This window comes from Vollenhovia emeryi, unplaced genomic scaffold, assembly GCF_000949405.1.
Source record: "Vollenhovia emeryi isolate VEMERY1.0 unplaced genomic scaffold, V.emery_V1.0 DF939134.1, whole genome shotgun sequence".
Taxonomy (NCBI): Eukaryota; Metazoa; Arthropoda; class Insecta; order Hymenoptera; family Formicidae; genus Vollenhovia; species Vollenhovia emeryi.
In genome coordinates, this window is record NW_011967232.1 from 1,942,847 (window position 1) to 1,959,678 (window position 16,832).

Below are 16,832 nucleotides of genomic sequence, written 5' to 3' on the forward strand. Positions count from 1 at the left end.
TTGTGTAAAAGGGAAGAAATTATGTATCAAGAAAACAAAATCTTACTTCCTTCGAAAAATTAGCAAAATCCTTGTCTGACTGTTGCAAAGGAATCGCGTCAGGTGCGAGTTATACATTGAAACGCGGAGTCGGAGATGGGAAATTTGTTATTTGGTCTGTGCCGCTGAAACAGCCGCATTAAAATTTCATAAACAGTGCACACGGAAAGTGCACTCGCGCTTATTGGTACATGGGAACGTAAATGAAAGTGAGTATCATTTGGTTCACCCAAAAGTTCATAAATGAATCGGCGCGCATGAGTAATCGCCCGCGATGACCCTCCATGCAACTCGCAGAAACTTTTCTGCACTTCAATTTGCAATTTTCATAGCTGTTCGATCGATCGGTTACGCTATCACGCAAGGAATGTATTACAGTTTCTATTTCGAGACAGTAATGCTTGTATTAAAGCAGTTTCTCTTCATGTGCCGCGATCTCTACTAGCAGAAAAGAAATAAAATACGATTTGCATCTATGCAGTTCCTATATAAATCAGGCGTAACGATTGTAGAAAAAATACAAAGGTAGGTGAAAATGAATGCATTTTCCACTGCAAATTACATGATGAAATTCGAACAAATTTAACTCTTAGTGGAAATTTTTTCATCCGATCCAACGTTCATTACAACTTCTTCCCGATAATGTACAACGTATTTCAATATCTTTCCATGATTAAGCTTCAATATTAAATTTCTATAAAATTAAATCTCTCTGCACCGAAATATTTTTCAATATATTCCCGCGCAATGTTACGCATCTTCTATTTTTAAACCGTCGAAACCAAAAGTGCTACGATTGTTCCCGATACGAAGCAACAACGCGCAAAATTGTGGTAATTAAGCTGTCAGTGGTTTTAATGAATTAATTTCAGAAATTCGCTGGAAATTTACACAGAACAACAAGGATTATCTGTTCGGGCACCGTTAAACTTGATGCGTCAAACTTAATTTATAACATAGATTAAAATTCGACAATTAGTCGAACGCCTTGAATCAACCATTCGTTACTTTCCATCTAACATACAGATGATAATGCAGTCTTTCTTCTACGTATATAAACCGATAGAATTTCCGACGTTTTGTAATCTGCGATACTCCGCGATGGCTCTTCGGGCCATTGTCAGGCGAAACGCTCGCCCTATCATAATCTCCGTTGTAAATTGCATATGGTTCGTTTACACGTAGTGCAGTGTTTCTGCGAAATCATGCGTTCCGCGGGGGGGAATAAATTAAAGTTTGCGAACTAATTTAAATGGACATCGACGATGTGTAAAAATAAAAACCGCGCCGCGCGCACACGTAAATTCGCGATGCATTCCAATTGCGGGCTTCAGTTACGCGGCGATTTGCAGTCGCTGCGAAAAATTTCAGTACACAAAATTATTTTGCGAAATATTTCAACAAAACACTTGTCACGGCGTTATACCTACGCCGCTTGTCGGTGGGGGGGGAGGGGAGAAAAAAATACAGAAAAATTGTAACTGCATTTTGATATTAGAGAGATAATGTTTTTTATCACGTCGCACGCGTATTCACCGTCATTGTTTTCTCCATTCAAAAGTTGCGCGATGCATTCGCAATAAGTGTACAGAGTGCATCTGTACTTTTGAAACTTCCAAACAACTATCATCGTTAACACTGTACAAACGCAGTGAGCTGATCTTGTTTACACGATGGAAGTTTTTATTATGCCAAATAAAATATCGCATTTAGAAATTACCCTCGAATAAATTTTATTACTATTTATTTTTGTTCGTACAAATTTCTCACGTACTGTTTCCGTCTCTTTCGAATAAAATTCTCTTTAATGACATTTTATTATACTTTTCATTGTGTACCGTTTTAGCGGTACGCCTAATAGCGAATTCGTTTGCTTGCACTAGTGCGCACTGAGTGCGCATTAAGGCTTGTTTACAGTCAATTCTTATATTTAACTTTGTCTACATGTTTAAAGAATATTTTGCCAAAAAAATGGATCCGCATAGATGCAATACAGATCATTTTACAGGTTAAGAAATTCCGAGTCGAATATTTTGGCCTCAGTTTAGCCTCGTATAATTAGTGAATTTGTAGTAATGAGGTCGAACTAAGGTCTTTGTGTCGGAGAAAATATATTGAATTTTTGCCCTCAAATAGGCCTGAAAAAAGTCGCTATTTCCGCAGTACATTAAGAAGCCAATGCGAGTGTAATCAACGGAGGTTCAGTAGATCCTCTTCGGCCTAAGAGGTTTCCAAGAGGGTGTGAAATATTTTATTAGATTCCCTTTGAGGGTTAGAATGAGATTAAACACAATTTTTTTTACTCACCTGGGCCTCAAATTGGAGTTTCAAATCGACTCCGAGGTCCAAATGAAGACAGAATAGAATAATTGAGGCCCATTCCGGGGCCAAATACTCGACTCGGGATATTTAAGACAATTCTTAAATGTGAGAATTGACTGTAAACGGGCTTCGGTGTGCACTCAGTGCACACTGGTACAAGCAATCGGATTCGCTGTAAGCATTACAAAAGCGCTAAACTCGAGGAAATAAGAATCGGGCCTGGGAGAGACGACAGATGTTATCAACATCAGTCACAAATGCCGAACTTATTTGCGCGATAAAAGCCACACGCCCTTCCGAATATCAAGCGACTCAGTCTTTTCATCGTCTCGCCGTGTGGTTAATTAACAAACGCGGTACGTGGAGGGCTTTACCGCGCGTGTTCTCTGACTCATTAGCAACAAAGCGGAGCTTTAAACTTGTTTTCAGAACGATAAAGCTCTGCGGCTTCGTAATTCCGATAACGAGCGCATGACTAATCATTCTCGAAATTGTCACTCGACGCGCGCACTTTTATTCTCGATTGTCCAATTTAATCGCGCCCGTCTATTTTGCGCCGCGTCAAAGAATAAACAAAAAAATGTTAGATAAAAAATTCTCCGTGTAGACCGAATGAAGTTTGGGAGCGCAAAAATACAAAGTATATTTTACACTCAAACGTCACATAAATGTGCCACGAAGTCTTGTGCTTGTTAAATTATTGTTTTTATTAAATTTAGAAACGCGGAGCGTTTGTAATTACGCAGCTCGTACGAGTTTTTCGTTAAGGGCCAGTTTTACAAACGTCGCATAACTGTTGACCAGAGTTCAGTCGACTCCCTATCTTTTTCCATTTTATTATTTAAGAAGAATCAGATAATCAATGAACCTTTGGTTAGCGGTTAACCGATATTTGTGAAACTGGCCCTAAGTAAAATAATGCTATCGCGAATTTTCTATTCACGAACCTTCACAATAGTTGTATTATACTTTACGAAAATCATGTTTCAAAAAGTTCAGGAATTAAAACGCAGCCTTCACGTGTACGGCTTCGCGTTGTTCGTCGCAAAATGACAAAAGGTAGAGGGGAGATAGTTTTTAAACCACACAAGTCAGCGCGAAGGAAAATTGTGTGCGCGAAAAATTTTAATTCTTTTTTTCGCCATTCCCCACGCGATTCTTGCAACGTAAACGAATACGCAGCAACGGAGGACGTGTCAAGCTGCATACAGCTGCGCGCCGAATGCACGTAAACTCGGTCCGCCTCGCTCAAATTCAGCGCAGCCCTTTAATTAAATCCACCGCTAATTTTACATGTGTCAGACAATGGGAATATTGTTCACGATGCATCTTGCGATCCGACCGATCGATCACCCGCGATCTCGTTCCGCTCGCGGTTGCTCGCATTACCCATCGCGCTTTGGAACTACGTGTCTCGAGTATACGCGGGACCAGCATCCTCACGGCGCGCATTCAACTCCGCCAACGAAATTATGGGGATCGAAATCTCAGCGGGGCGACTTAACTATATTAAGAGCGACTTACTTGCTAAGTACGCGGAGATAAGTACCAACATAAGTGTGCGCACGCTCGCGTATTCTTAACCCGTCGGTATTTCGCGGGTATCTCGTTTTCGTATTTGTATATTAATAGAGTCCCCTGTTATGAAATACGATTTTATTATGAGATAGCGGCGGTTTTAGTTAAATAAATAGGCATCATCTGTCGGCCCCATTATGAATTTGTTGCCTTCGAAGTGAAGTCTTGTTTAGCGGAAAATTCATTGTTAGTGCGTGTAATTGTTGCTAAAAAAAACTTAGTAAAATTGGATGTTGAGAACCTGTTCTCATATTAGAAAGCCTGTCTCATAACTTTCCTCTATAAAATTCATTTAGTCTCGCACGGAAGTGGAGAAAAAGAGCGAGCGGGGACGATTTCAAAAGCCTCCATTTTGAACTGTTTTTCTTATCTCCGGAATTCTTTCTCCTGTCCTTTTTTTGTAGGAAATACCAATGCCTTTTCAGAACACAATACCAAAAACCCCATTTTTCTTAGACCGTGCATAAAATGCGCAATCGCTTCTACCTGCCTCTCTACTCCGTTCTGTTTCTTGACTGCGCTAAATTACAACAACGCCAGGTAAGGCGAGAAAATAAAAATTCGTTTCTCATTTTTGAAACGCGCTCTTCCTCGTTACGCAATTCCCTTTTTCGTTTGAAACCCCAAATCTTTGTACTACTCTTTTCCGTACTCGCGATTTCCATATTCGCGGCAATCTTATAGAATATAAACCACGCGAACGCGGGGCTTTCACTGTGTTTCCTACCTCGCGCGAAAGTTTTCCGGAGGAAATGCATTTCGGCTGACAGAGAGTCCCTCAGCGGGCGTATCGCTACGAATCCGTGCCTTAATTAGACCCCCAACAGCATAGAAAATATGTTTTGCATTACATTAGGCATGTAACAAGGCCAAGATGCAAAGATACATTTGTAACTTTACGTTATGCTAACGCGCGGTAAAGAATGAAGCAAACTTACAAATGTATACAAGTTGAGAGAAAATAAGTTGTACGCGAGGGTGAAAATTGAAATTGTTCCTCGAGATAAACGTTAAAGTTGTCAGGAAAATCGGCCTCGTACGCTCGGAAAAGGAGAGTGTCGAATTAAAGAGATATTTTTTTATTTAACTAAACCGAGGGGAAAACCGCTGACCAAAATCTTATTATCTTATTTATCTTGTTTTATCTTATTATATCTTTATAATGCCCTGTAATGCCGCAAATCTGTACACCGCAATGCCCTCGGCGGTTTCCCCCTCGAACTAAACGCTGTCAATTAAATAAATATTAATTCACAAAAATACTGGTTAACTCAAAAATATATCTCGCTAAATTTACTTAATAATTCAACTAAAGAAACCGCTAAACATATGTTTTTTCTCAGTGTAAGCAAAGTGAAAATGTAACGTACGATCGAACATCTTGTCCGAGGACGGGAGGAGGATAAGAAACGTGCATGGGGGGGAGAGAAGGTAAAGTATGGCACGCTCGTTCTTATCTCGGGTTGGTGGCTAATGCAACGAAATAATGAATCAGGGGATTATCTACGCTCGTGGGGCGTGCCACGTGAGGGCTGCGAGTTTTCAGCACTATCATCGTCTCGGCTACGTCCCTCCTCCCCTTATGACTGGCACACCTGAGCGCCCGTCCGATAATTCACTCGATAATTCGAGTATCATTGTCGCGGCTGCGGATCGCGATGCGTATCGTAATGTATTAAAGACGACGCCACGTCGGCAACGTGAGGAAAATGGAAGACAATTATTGCCCGCGACACGTCACCAGGAGCGAGACAGCACTGTCGTTTACGGAATTAATTAGTAATTTAATCCAACGCAACGTTATCTATTCGCGCCGTTGTTGGGAGACACGAGGGAGTGTACAGGAGTCGTGGAATATCGAGAAAAAAATGCGCCCTTTGTATCGTCCAAACAGTATTCACGCGGCAAGTAACATGCGTTTCGTGGAGTTTTACATGCGGTAAAACAGTCGTATTATTCCCGTCATATAATATGCAATTCCATTTACATAATAATTTATGTTGTGTGCTTTAGACTCGTATTGTAAATCTGATACTTACATGCGCATCACAAGTTATATAAATATAACATTACATATGTAAATATATATATATAAACTACATATATTCCAGAGCTTTTATATACTAATCTCATTTCAACCGAGTACGAATTATTCCCGTGTTCGAAAATTTAATCGTAACTTGGTGAATTGGTAATTTCTCGCAAAGCAAATCGAACTAATTTCGTCATTGCAAACGGGCATAAATGTAATCGGAAAGATTATAGTTTATTAACTCGCAACTGGTGACGTTTCTCCTTTTATTAACAGTGCGCGGTGAAAGGTATAATCATCTTATCTTTCACGCGAAATACACGCTATCAGCTCGAACATCTTACAGATGTTTATCGACATTCGATACTATCGATTATTCGATGTTTTCTCAACCTCGATCTCGACAATCATTTTCTGGCAACAACAAAAGGCAGCGCGATATCTCTTTATGATAAATAACATAAAAGAAATGTCGATTTAAAACAGATAGCAACTGTTCTAGAGGAAGAAGTGACATAATTATTCCGTTCTTTTTAACATATAAAATGTATCATAAAATATCCATGCATTTACATATTAATTGTGTTGTTTTAACTTTTAAAAACGGCGAGTATTAACTCAACTCAGAAAAGTCAAAGTAACATAACTATAATATGTTACATTAACATAAGAGTGTGTTAAAAATTTAACACGAAAATTTCTACACGAAAAAATTTCAAGAAAAATACTAAATGTTTTCTACACGAATAAAATATCGAGAATGAATGCTTTTGAATAACTTCAATAATTAGCCAGTTGGGTTGACTATAAGTTTCCCGTCTCAATTTTTAATCATTACTGGCGACAATAAGCAAACTCTCCTTTCGTCTAAAGAGATTATCATGAATAGAACCTATTAGCTGATTTACCAGAACTTTCTACTTGATGTGCATACGCAAAATTATCTTCACTATACTTTTCGCTATACTTTACCTTGTTAAAAAGGTAAAGGAACCATAACGGGGTTTTTATAGTTTTTGTAAAAAATGTCTCTTGTTCGGCATTTCATCGATACATTGACTATTCGTTCGGTGTTAACTACTTTCTAAGTTGGCGAATATATTCATACTCGATAGTTTTCCTCGATTTCGACATGTCTCTACGTCGATCTACCCTCTCGTTGCTCACACTCACAGGAAAAAATTTCCAACGCTATTGCACTTGAATGTATCATAAAGTAGGATCGATATAGCGCCAATCATCTTCATTATAGAGAAAGGAATACTGTAATCTTAAATGAAAAATTGTAAAAATCTAGAATAAAATGATAGATCGTCTTTTGTCGAATATCGCGGTGTCTACTTCGTGCGTTGCAAGATGGAGGGAAAACTTATTCCAAACGCAAGTATATATTAACTTACATTTATATAAGTTACTCTTGTCTCAACATAGCAAATCAGTCTTCTTTCATTCGATAGAGGAGAATGATTGATTTTATTTCGACATTGTCTTATTTGTATACTAAATGAGGTTGCGAGAAATATAAATGCGTCAAGAATATTTTTGGTCTGGGTAACAGAAATCCGAGAGTGATCACTGTCTCGACGTCAATATCGTTCTATGCTTGCCCGACCTGCGACCTTCAACTTGTACGATATTCGTCGACAGAGCCTACGTTCTCTACAAAGGGTCGATTCTGTATCTTACGCTAGAGCGAAAATGGTAGAAATTAGTTAGCCTCTTTCCAACTGTCCGTTTAAAAAGCGACAAAGCCGCAGACGTTTAGCATTTTTGCGAGACTCACCGGCGTGGTGTACGGTTGGCAGGCCAGCCTGATGCCGTCGTGCCTGAGCTTCTCCTGCAGCAGCATCCTCAGCTGCATCCTGGGGATTCTCACCAGCTCGGCCTTGCCCTCCTCGTACTCGTCCGCGAACTTGGACAGCTCCTGACCGCCGCTGGAGGAGCTCGCGGTGGGCGAGGCGCGCTGCGCCTCCTTGTCGCTGGGCGGCCGCTCGGACGACGTCCGCGACGACTTGGAGCTGATGTTGTCGCAGCTGGTGTCGTTGGTCGTCTCCTCGAGCGTAAAGTACACGCTCGCGGCGCCCTCCTCGCGCAGGGTCTTGACCGACTGCAGAAGCCGCGCGCGGTGCTTCTGATTGAAGACGCCGATCGCGTCGAGGTCCGGGTCGCCGATCTGCTTGCAGATCTCGAGGTCGTCGTAGCCGTTGTCGATGAACGACTCCGAGTACTGGCCGAGGTGGAGCGAGCGCAGCCACTCGACCACGATGTTACTCGCCATCGTCATCCTGGCCGCTGTTTCTCTCGCGTCTCTCCGACGTGGTCTCTCACGTTTCGCGACGATCCCGCGGCGATTGCGATTATCCGTCGGCGGCTACTGCCGTGCCGCGCGGCCGCCCTCCAGACGACGACGCGGCAAGGTCCATCGAGGCGCGCGCGCGACGATCGCTCGGGATCGGTGGACTCGGTCGATTCGCCAAGTGGATCTGCCGGCCGCGTCCGCAGCCTCTAGAGCGACATTCTCCTCCCACGATCGGCCGCGGCACTAACGAGGATCGTCTCGCCGGCGACCCTGAGACACGCGGGGCGTCGACGGGCGAGGGAGGAGGTAGTTTGCGGCGGTCACGCTCGCCGCTTGACATGTACCGCTTCTTCGGCTCGTCGCCAAGATACACGTCTCCCTTTCCGCTTCCGCGCGGAGGCGGCAGGGCCGGAGGGCGAGGGGTTAACAAACGCGGCGCGGGAATAGATTCGATGAGGGCCAAATTTTCAGAGATCTCACACACACCCGCGCACGTACGACACACACGCGACGGGAAGCAATCCTCCGGTCGGTTACTCACGCGTTCAGGTCAACAGCTGATCCGCGGAATCGCGCACTCCCGGCGAGAGACGCGAAAGTCCGCCGAGGTGAGCCGACGTTCCTCTTCGAGCGGACGGCGTGGACGGCACGTTACTCCCGTTGCGAGGATCCTTTCCAACTCGCGCGCTCACTCTCGCCCAAACGGAGCAAGAGGCGCCCGGCCGGCGCACGCGACAACTCCGACTCCTCCTCCTCCTCCTGCGGGCCTCTTCCTCGCGCGGTCACTCGCGACGGTCACGCTCGGCTATTCCACGCGTTGAAGTTTCCCCCTTGGCGGCACAGCGGACACACGCACGCGGCGACGCGAACCGCAGGACGAAGGAACGTCCGGTCGAGAAACGAACGGCGGGGTCCGTTGGTATCCCTGACGCTCGCCCGAACGGCTCCGCGCGCGCGAATGCGAAGCGACCAATGGCAGTGACGGCGGGGTGAACGTGCCCGGTGATCTCCGCGATGGGCGCGCGTCGCTCATAGTCGGAACGAGGAAGACGTCATCGTCGTGGCTGCCGAACGGAACGCGCGAAACGGTGCACCACAGTACGACACTACCGCGACGCGGCACACGGCTCGACTGATACGAGACACCCACCAGAGGGAGCCCCCACCCGTCCGCTCTTCACGAACCGTCTTCCCCCTCTCCGTGCCGCGCCGCCGCCGGAGCCGCGTCCTCTCCCCGCCGGCGCGACTTTTCGAACCCCCACCGTTTCGCGAACGCAACGTGCGCGACGCGTTGCGGCCGGTGAGAGGCGAGAGAGCGCCGGCCGACCGCGTCAGGACGCAACAGCCGTCGGGGTGGATCGGTCGTCTTTTCGCCGCGGAACCTTCCCCGTCGGAAATCTCACCGTTTCAGAATTCACGCCGGGACTTTTCCCCATAAACCCCCGCAACGAGAAATGGCGCCCTCTCGCGGGATTCTCTTCTAAGCCCGCTTTAGACGATCCGTGAATCCGCGTCAGGTTTCAAGATAGGATTTTATTTATTGTTTTATATTCAGTTTGTTCGGATGTATTTGGATATGCGCTCGGAATATATAAGTATGTGTTGTTTGCGGTTTCCAATAATTTTCATGTTACACGGCATATGAGGTTGCAAATAGGATTTTCCCTGGCGTCTCCTGCCGCGAGTTATAAATTGTTCAAAATGGACCGCACCTAATACGCTGCCTTATTGCGCTTGTTAATATTTGAGAATCTTTATGGTACAATTCTGGAAGATGTACACGGGGAGGGAATTTTCTCCCGCAGTTTATCCTGAAAATCATGTAATCGTGGGACAACGTATGGCATTTCCAAGAATTTTGTAAGTAACTTTAACTTGGTAAGTTCGTTTAATCTCTAAATTATTATACATTTTCCTAGTAGAATTTCCAAAAACTCTCATAAAGTTCTTGTAAATGCCACGTTGTCCCACGATTACTGGATTTTGAGGGTAAATTTTAAAGGACTTCTTGTACAATACAATATCTTTTTTAGTTTGAAATACGTTAATGATCAAAGGAGAGTATTGCACGACGACATTTATAAATGAGCGCCTAACTTTAAACCTAATAAATCACCTTGTAGCCCTTGTTAACATTTGAGAAAGATATTTTAGCGGAAAAGAAACAGAAATGTTCCTAATACCGTCTGGTCCTGACTAGAATATTTCATAACGTACTGCTTCTAAATCTTTATATATAATTTACAACGTGGATGGTATTTCGGTTATAGAATTTCTTATTGTACAATATCAACGTTTCGTATTTTAAAGCGTATTAATAATTAAATGAGAGCATCGCCCCGGAATTTGATTAAAAATTCTGAATATCGCATTTCATTATGTAGATTTCAACTTCGACTTCTGCGCGGAGAGGATCAAATTAAAAAATAGATTTTAATATAGACAGCGACGAAATCCGCTTATCGCTATTGGTTTTCGTATTAAAACGGCAACGGTTTCTTGAATTCACACGGAAAGCGTGGAAGAGAAAGAAGCGGAAAAAAGTGCACTCTCGCTCGCCCCCTCACCCCCTCTCTTTCTCTCTCCCTCTTTCTCCCTCTGTCCATAACGTTCGCGTTGCGTGATCAGAAAACACCGTGGTCACTGAACGAGAGTTAGTATCGATGATTATCTGCGACAATCGTAATCAATTTCTTTGTCAGAACGACGACATTTATAAATGAACGCCTAACGGCAATGGTACAAGGCCTGTGACCCATGAGGCCAATAATCTGCACTGCTGCCAGTCAAACGGGCGGCACGTTCAGCTCTCTATGTGCTATTATATCACGCTCGAATGAAACTGGACTGCACCGAGCGGTGAATGCGATAGGGACGGCAATAGTTCGAGGGTCACGTGGATGGGCGCCGCTTCTTTCCTTTTTCCAGCAGGAATCGGGCGTCCTTCAAAGAACAGCTTCTCTCGAAAATAATGGTACGTGAGATAAGATGACCGCGAGTGCAATCGTATATTGAATAGTGAAACAAACGCGTAAAATGATAAGCTGAAATTTTCACACGAAATTTTGTCGAACCCGAAAGAAGTTTCGCATGAAAGTTGCTGGATATTTTTCTACCGCAATAATTAAGCGTGAAAATTTTATTGGACATTCACGCGAAATTTCTAATAAGTATAAATAGAGAGGAAAGGTATTCGTTAATAGTTTTCTGATTAATATCCTGAACATTGGCTATTCGCGGACCGAATGAACTGTCACGAATAAAATTAAAATTGTTTCGTGAAACAATTTAAATATCGGCTAAAAAATGTAACATGTAAAATACGTCTTGAGCTTTTTGTCGCGACGGTGTAATTTAGACAACGAGATCCGCAATCGTATTCGTTTTGTCAGAGCTGCACGCCGCGTGATATTTTTAATTATTCGCCGTAAAAGCACCCGCCGCGTTCGCGTTTTTGAGAAACACGAGCGCGAAACCGATGGCGAGCACTTACTCTTGGGAAATCTCTATTAAATGACAATGCTAGTCGTGCGGAGCTTGCGAGCGATGATCGTCCGATATGTGCGTGAGGTCCGAATTAATTGAATGATCGGCATGGACGTACCCGTCCTGCTATGACGGCAAAGCAGGGAGTGACAAGTAGCTCTCAATAACGTGATATGACATTGCGTGTCGTGGACAGGAAGGACCCTTTCAATGCAACCCTCGCTATTTCCTCGCTTTGGTCGAGTAATTTGCTTTCGAGGCAGAGGGATGAGATTGGAAGACGGGTCACCTGTCAATATATTAACTCGTTTCCGCGATACTGCGAATTATTATGAAACGGCGAAATAAAGCTTCCGTCGGCTCGCGGACTGTTTCGCGTGTGCCAAATATTTATAAACGTGCAACAAATTCCAATCCGGTACCTGGATATTCCTGATTATACGGGATAAATGATATTATCAAGGTCTCTTTGACTTCGTTATTAATGTCAAATGGCACGATGGACTGCATTAAAATATTCTACGTCAACGAAATTTCGCGCGGCTGCGATGTGTGCGTGCGTGCGCGTGTGTGTGTGTGTCGTATGAACTGTGCTACATTATCATAATGCACAGATATTTTAATAACTTGTCGGATGGTATAATCGAGAATGTTTTTCAAGAAAATTAAAACATTGTGACAGCCAGTGCGACGTGTCAGAGGAAGCGAGAGAGAGGTAGTTTGCAATAACGTTATTTTATCCACATTTGCCGAATGCTGCTTTCACGATTTGTACGAGTAAGTTCGTATCCAAATGACGTATAAATCAAATCGTTACATCAGTCATTAACAGGTCATTAATTTTCCGAATAAGGGGAGAGGGGGGGGTGCGGAAGATTAGCATTCCGACGATTGTCCGCTGAATATGATAAAGCATGCCCACCCAGGAGCGGTTACCGCATACAGAGTAGGATAAACGTAGGGTCCCGCCGGATTCTGGCCGGGAACTCGGCTTATCTTTAATCGGCGCGTCGACAAGACATGACGCTAGCAAGAATTTGCAATTTGCTGATGCGTGTACATCGACAGAGGGTCGCGAATATCAAATGAATCCCTCGCGCTGGTAGGCGGCAACCGAAATATTGTCGATCGCTGAAAATCGCGAGGTGAAAAAATCCGCGAAACGTTTCGATTAATTCCCGGCTTGTTCATCGTTTTCACGAAACGAGGAGCGGTGTATCATCTCGTCGGCGACGCGACGTCCCACGTCCCACGGCCGTAGAACGATCCGTATAAATTCTAATCGATAATCCGGCCGGCGCGTTTAATCCTGTAACTTTCATACGTGCGCAGTTTCATTGTTTACGAGTCCAGTGACGGCGTGTTTACGGTGTGTTTTACCGTTTCAAAACAAGCAATAAAACCCGGGCGCTCGCCTCGTCGCCCCCGATGCCCAAACGTCGACGGCTGGGCGCGCGAGCCTGCGACGCGGCAACCAGACCTGCGGCTTCGCGCGCCGCGCCGTTGCGGCCTATCGCCGGGGTCTGAGGTCGACGTCTCGATAAAAAGTCAGCTGGGGCCCCCCCGAGACGCTCAAAAATATCGACGTTAACTGCCGATTCGTTTGACTGCGAATCCGGGAGGGAGAGAAAAACGTCGCGTCCGATGCTGCGAAATGGCGATCGTAAATAGCGGGTTCGCGCCCCGACATAAAACTCCGAAACGAGCCGGGGCGAGCTTGAGGCGGACAACCGTTTTTAGGAAAAGAAAAAGCAAAAGGGAAAAAAAAACAGCGGAACGCACGGCTTTATAAGCGTTATGCGCGGACACCAGCCGCCGTTAACTAGCGATATAAAATTCGAGGGAGGAGACTTCGCCCCTGTCTCGCGCGGGGCGTCCGGGCGCATCGCGACATCGTAATTAAATAGACGAAGCTCCTCGTATTTCAGAATGATTCATCGCCGCTAGACGATGAGTCGTTTTCATCCCGTGTCATTAACACATTACGGTGCCCCGCGGCTCGGATTGCCCCGGTCGCGGCAACAATTTTTCGACTCCGTTCTGCTACATTACGCGACTCGCGCGCTCCGAAACCTGAACGGTGCGCGATTTATCGTCCCGCCGATATTTCATCCCCCTCCCGCCTCTGCACCCTCCCGCCGAAAAAAAAAACGAAAAAGAGCGGGACGTGGCGCCCGCGAGTCCGGCCGTTCTCTCTCGTCGCCTCTCTACGAATAATTTCGTGACGCTTGCCGTTTCGGAGGCTCGGCGCCCGTGAACAACGCGAGCGCCGAGTTCGATTCCCTCGCGTGTATCTAAGAGCCGCGCGTACGTTATCTGGACAATAAGGGAGCGCGTGATAAAGCGCGGGGCCCGTGAAAAGAATTTCCGCGCTCCGGGATACACTTAATGATGAATCGTAAAAAACCGAGTCGTAAATGATAATGATAGCGGGACCGTTTCTGCGAGAACGGTTACTTACTGCAAACATCTCGCCCTCTCCCCCCCCCACCCCGTAATACGAGACTAATTTCTGTTTTTCCCGGCGCGCGCCTTACGTAGCGTAAATGGGGGGGGGGGGGGAGACTACTGCCTGCGAGAGATGCCTTGGAATCTGCGTAATTAAGCGAGGGTCTCGCGAATAAATTTACATCGTCTGTAAATCCTTCACATTAGATAAATGCTCACAATTAGCTCCGCTCCTGCCGCACCCTGTCGCGCATTTCGGATTCGCTAAGGCTGGCGCCGTTTTTGGTAATTAAATAATGTTGCCAGCTGTTATAACTGCGCGCGAGTTGGTGTCCGTTTATTGTCTGCGATTTACTTGCGCCTATTAATTATCAGTTAACGTAAAATGACCGAGTACGCACGCCTATCTGCGATAACTAATGCCAGTAGTTATCTGCGATAACTTAAATATACACGTTCAAAAAGTACTTAGCCAAAAAATAATCCGCATGGACGCTATACAGATCATTTGACTGGCGCCGAAATATTTCAAGAGACGAACCTTAAATATAAGAATTGACTGTCAACAAGCCTTAGTGTGCGCTCAGTGCACGCTAGTGCAAGCAACCGAATTCGCTGTAAGTTCTATATAAATTAAGGCCGGTATTCGTAGTCGATTCTTATTTCAAAATTATTTTAAGTGTTGTCTTAAGAGGCTAATACGGCTCTGTGATTGGTTAAAAACACATTAAGGGTATACTTAAGATGATCTTAAATATAAGCACGAACTATGAATACTCACTCGATATTTTTTTAATACAATAGCCTTTGCGTTGCTGGAACGAACTACAATAACTTTTACTAAGGAACGCGAAGAAATTGTAAAATTAGCAAAAACGTTCGTTGCGTTATTAGCTGTAAAACAATTTTCTTTCCACGTATCTTGATTCTTCAAATACAAAGGGAGTGAAAGTGATTATTATTATATGTCAGACTTTGACGTCGGTATATGTAGACTTCGTACTTATTCGTTCACACTTGACCGAAAATGAACGTACTTTTAAATAACTCCTAAGCAGGGTTTGTCCGTGAAAATCAACGGTGCAGGTACGGCGTATCTTTCTTCAAGTATTTGTCAAAATTATTTTAATGTTTTTCAAACCCACGCACTGCTCGGTGATTTCTTACGTCGAGCCCGCCGCGCCGCCGACGACCGCCGCACGGTCAGAGGACGTTACGCGCTTCGCATTATCGTTCGAGCCGCCGGCACGTACGCCACGGGGCGATGTGCGCGATCATTTTCCGCGTAATTAAGCGACGCCACAACCACGCGATCGAGCCGATCGATTCTGCAGGTGCCGCGGGACGTCGTTTTCGTTCCTCGGAAGAGAGAAACTTTTTCGCTATTCGAGATACATCGCGTCGTTGACTCGCGTAGTACCGCCGTAGTAGCTGCCGGGAACGGCGCCATGTTGGTTTCCATTCGAGGAGGCTCGTGGACACGCAAGTGAATCGGTCTTGTGCGATGGTCGTCGCGTTTCACGGGACGCACAATCGCAGTGAGTTTACTATCGTCCAGTTTAACAATCGCGCGACTCGTAGACTCGACTCTCGCGCGTCGGTAATCCACCGGGACGCGTAAATCTAGGAAATCCCGGCCGAAATCTCCCGAGCGGTCGGCGTCGCTACGGCTCCGTCTATCTTCGCGCGCCACGAGTACCCCGAGTTCTCCGACTTTAATTCATATCTCCTCGCGCGTGCAGTAATATTAGAGTTTTCCGCACGTGATGCGCGGCGAGAGAAACGTTCGCGCGACGCCATCTTGCCAGATTCGGCTCGTAATTCCGCCGGAAGTGCCGTGTCGTGCGTTACTTCGGTAATTAGCTCCTTTTTCGCGAGTATCGCGTTGTGCCAGTGCGAAATGGAGGAATCTGAGAGGACGCAGCGGCCTAGCAGGCATCGGGCAATGGCGGAGCAACTCTGTGGTGAGTACGATTCTCGTGTTGAAAGATTTGACACGAGAAATATGCATTATTCTCGTGTTAGAAAGATTTGGGAGACTTTTTTTTATATGAAATACAAACGAATGCGTATAGTATAATAATTATTTAAAAATACGTTTATTTCCGGCCAAGTGTGAACGAATTTCGTACTTTTATCAAGGAACGCGAAGAAACTGTAAAATTAATAGAAACGTTCGTTGCGTTATTAGCTGTAAAAGAATTTTCTTTCCTTAATTCTTTGAGTATAAAGAGAGTTAAAGTGATTATTATTACATGTCAGGCTTTGACATCGGTATAATATGTAGACTTCGTACTTTTATCAACGCTAGTAGCACAGTGCATTGGTCAAACATTGATCCAACATTTGGTTGTATTGGGCCAATGTTTAGCTAATGCACTGTGCTATTAGGGAAGGAACACCAAGAAATTATAAAATTAACGGAAACGTTCGTTGCGTTATTAGCGGTAAAAAAAATCTTCTCTCCACGTATCCCGATTCTTTAAATATAAAGGGAGTTAAAGTGATTATTATTACATGTCAGGCTCTGACGTCGGTATATGTAGGCTTTGTACTTTTGCAAATTGCAAGTTTACACTATCGTTGTATAAAATTTCTTTGTGTGCTGCGTAACTTTACTCACGCTCG

At 44.8% G+C, this 16,832-nt stretch overlaps 1 protein-coding gene across 3 annotated transcripts in view; it reads right to left on the minus strand.

Moving 5' to 3' along the window:
* Positions 1 to 9,526, minus strand: part of LOC105567803 (SAM and SH3 domain-containing protein 1-like) — a 359,731-nt gene extending 350,205 nt beyond the window's left edge. For 2 of the 3 annotated variants that reach the window (XM_012022999.1, XM_012022998.1), the window contains exon 1: positions 7,755 to 9,525. In XM_012022999.1, coding sequence (XP_011878389.1) covers positions 7,755 to 8,255 — 501 coding nt within the window. In that variant the 5' untranslated portion in view covers positions 8,256 to 9,525. Of the gene's footprint in view, positions 1 to 7,754 lie in introns of all 3 variants that reach the window. The other variant, XM_012022997.1, reaches the window with a different exon arrangement.
* Between the last annotated feature and the right edge of the window lie 7,306 nt (positions 9,527 to 16,832).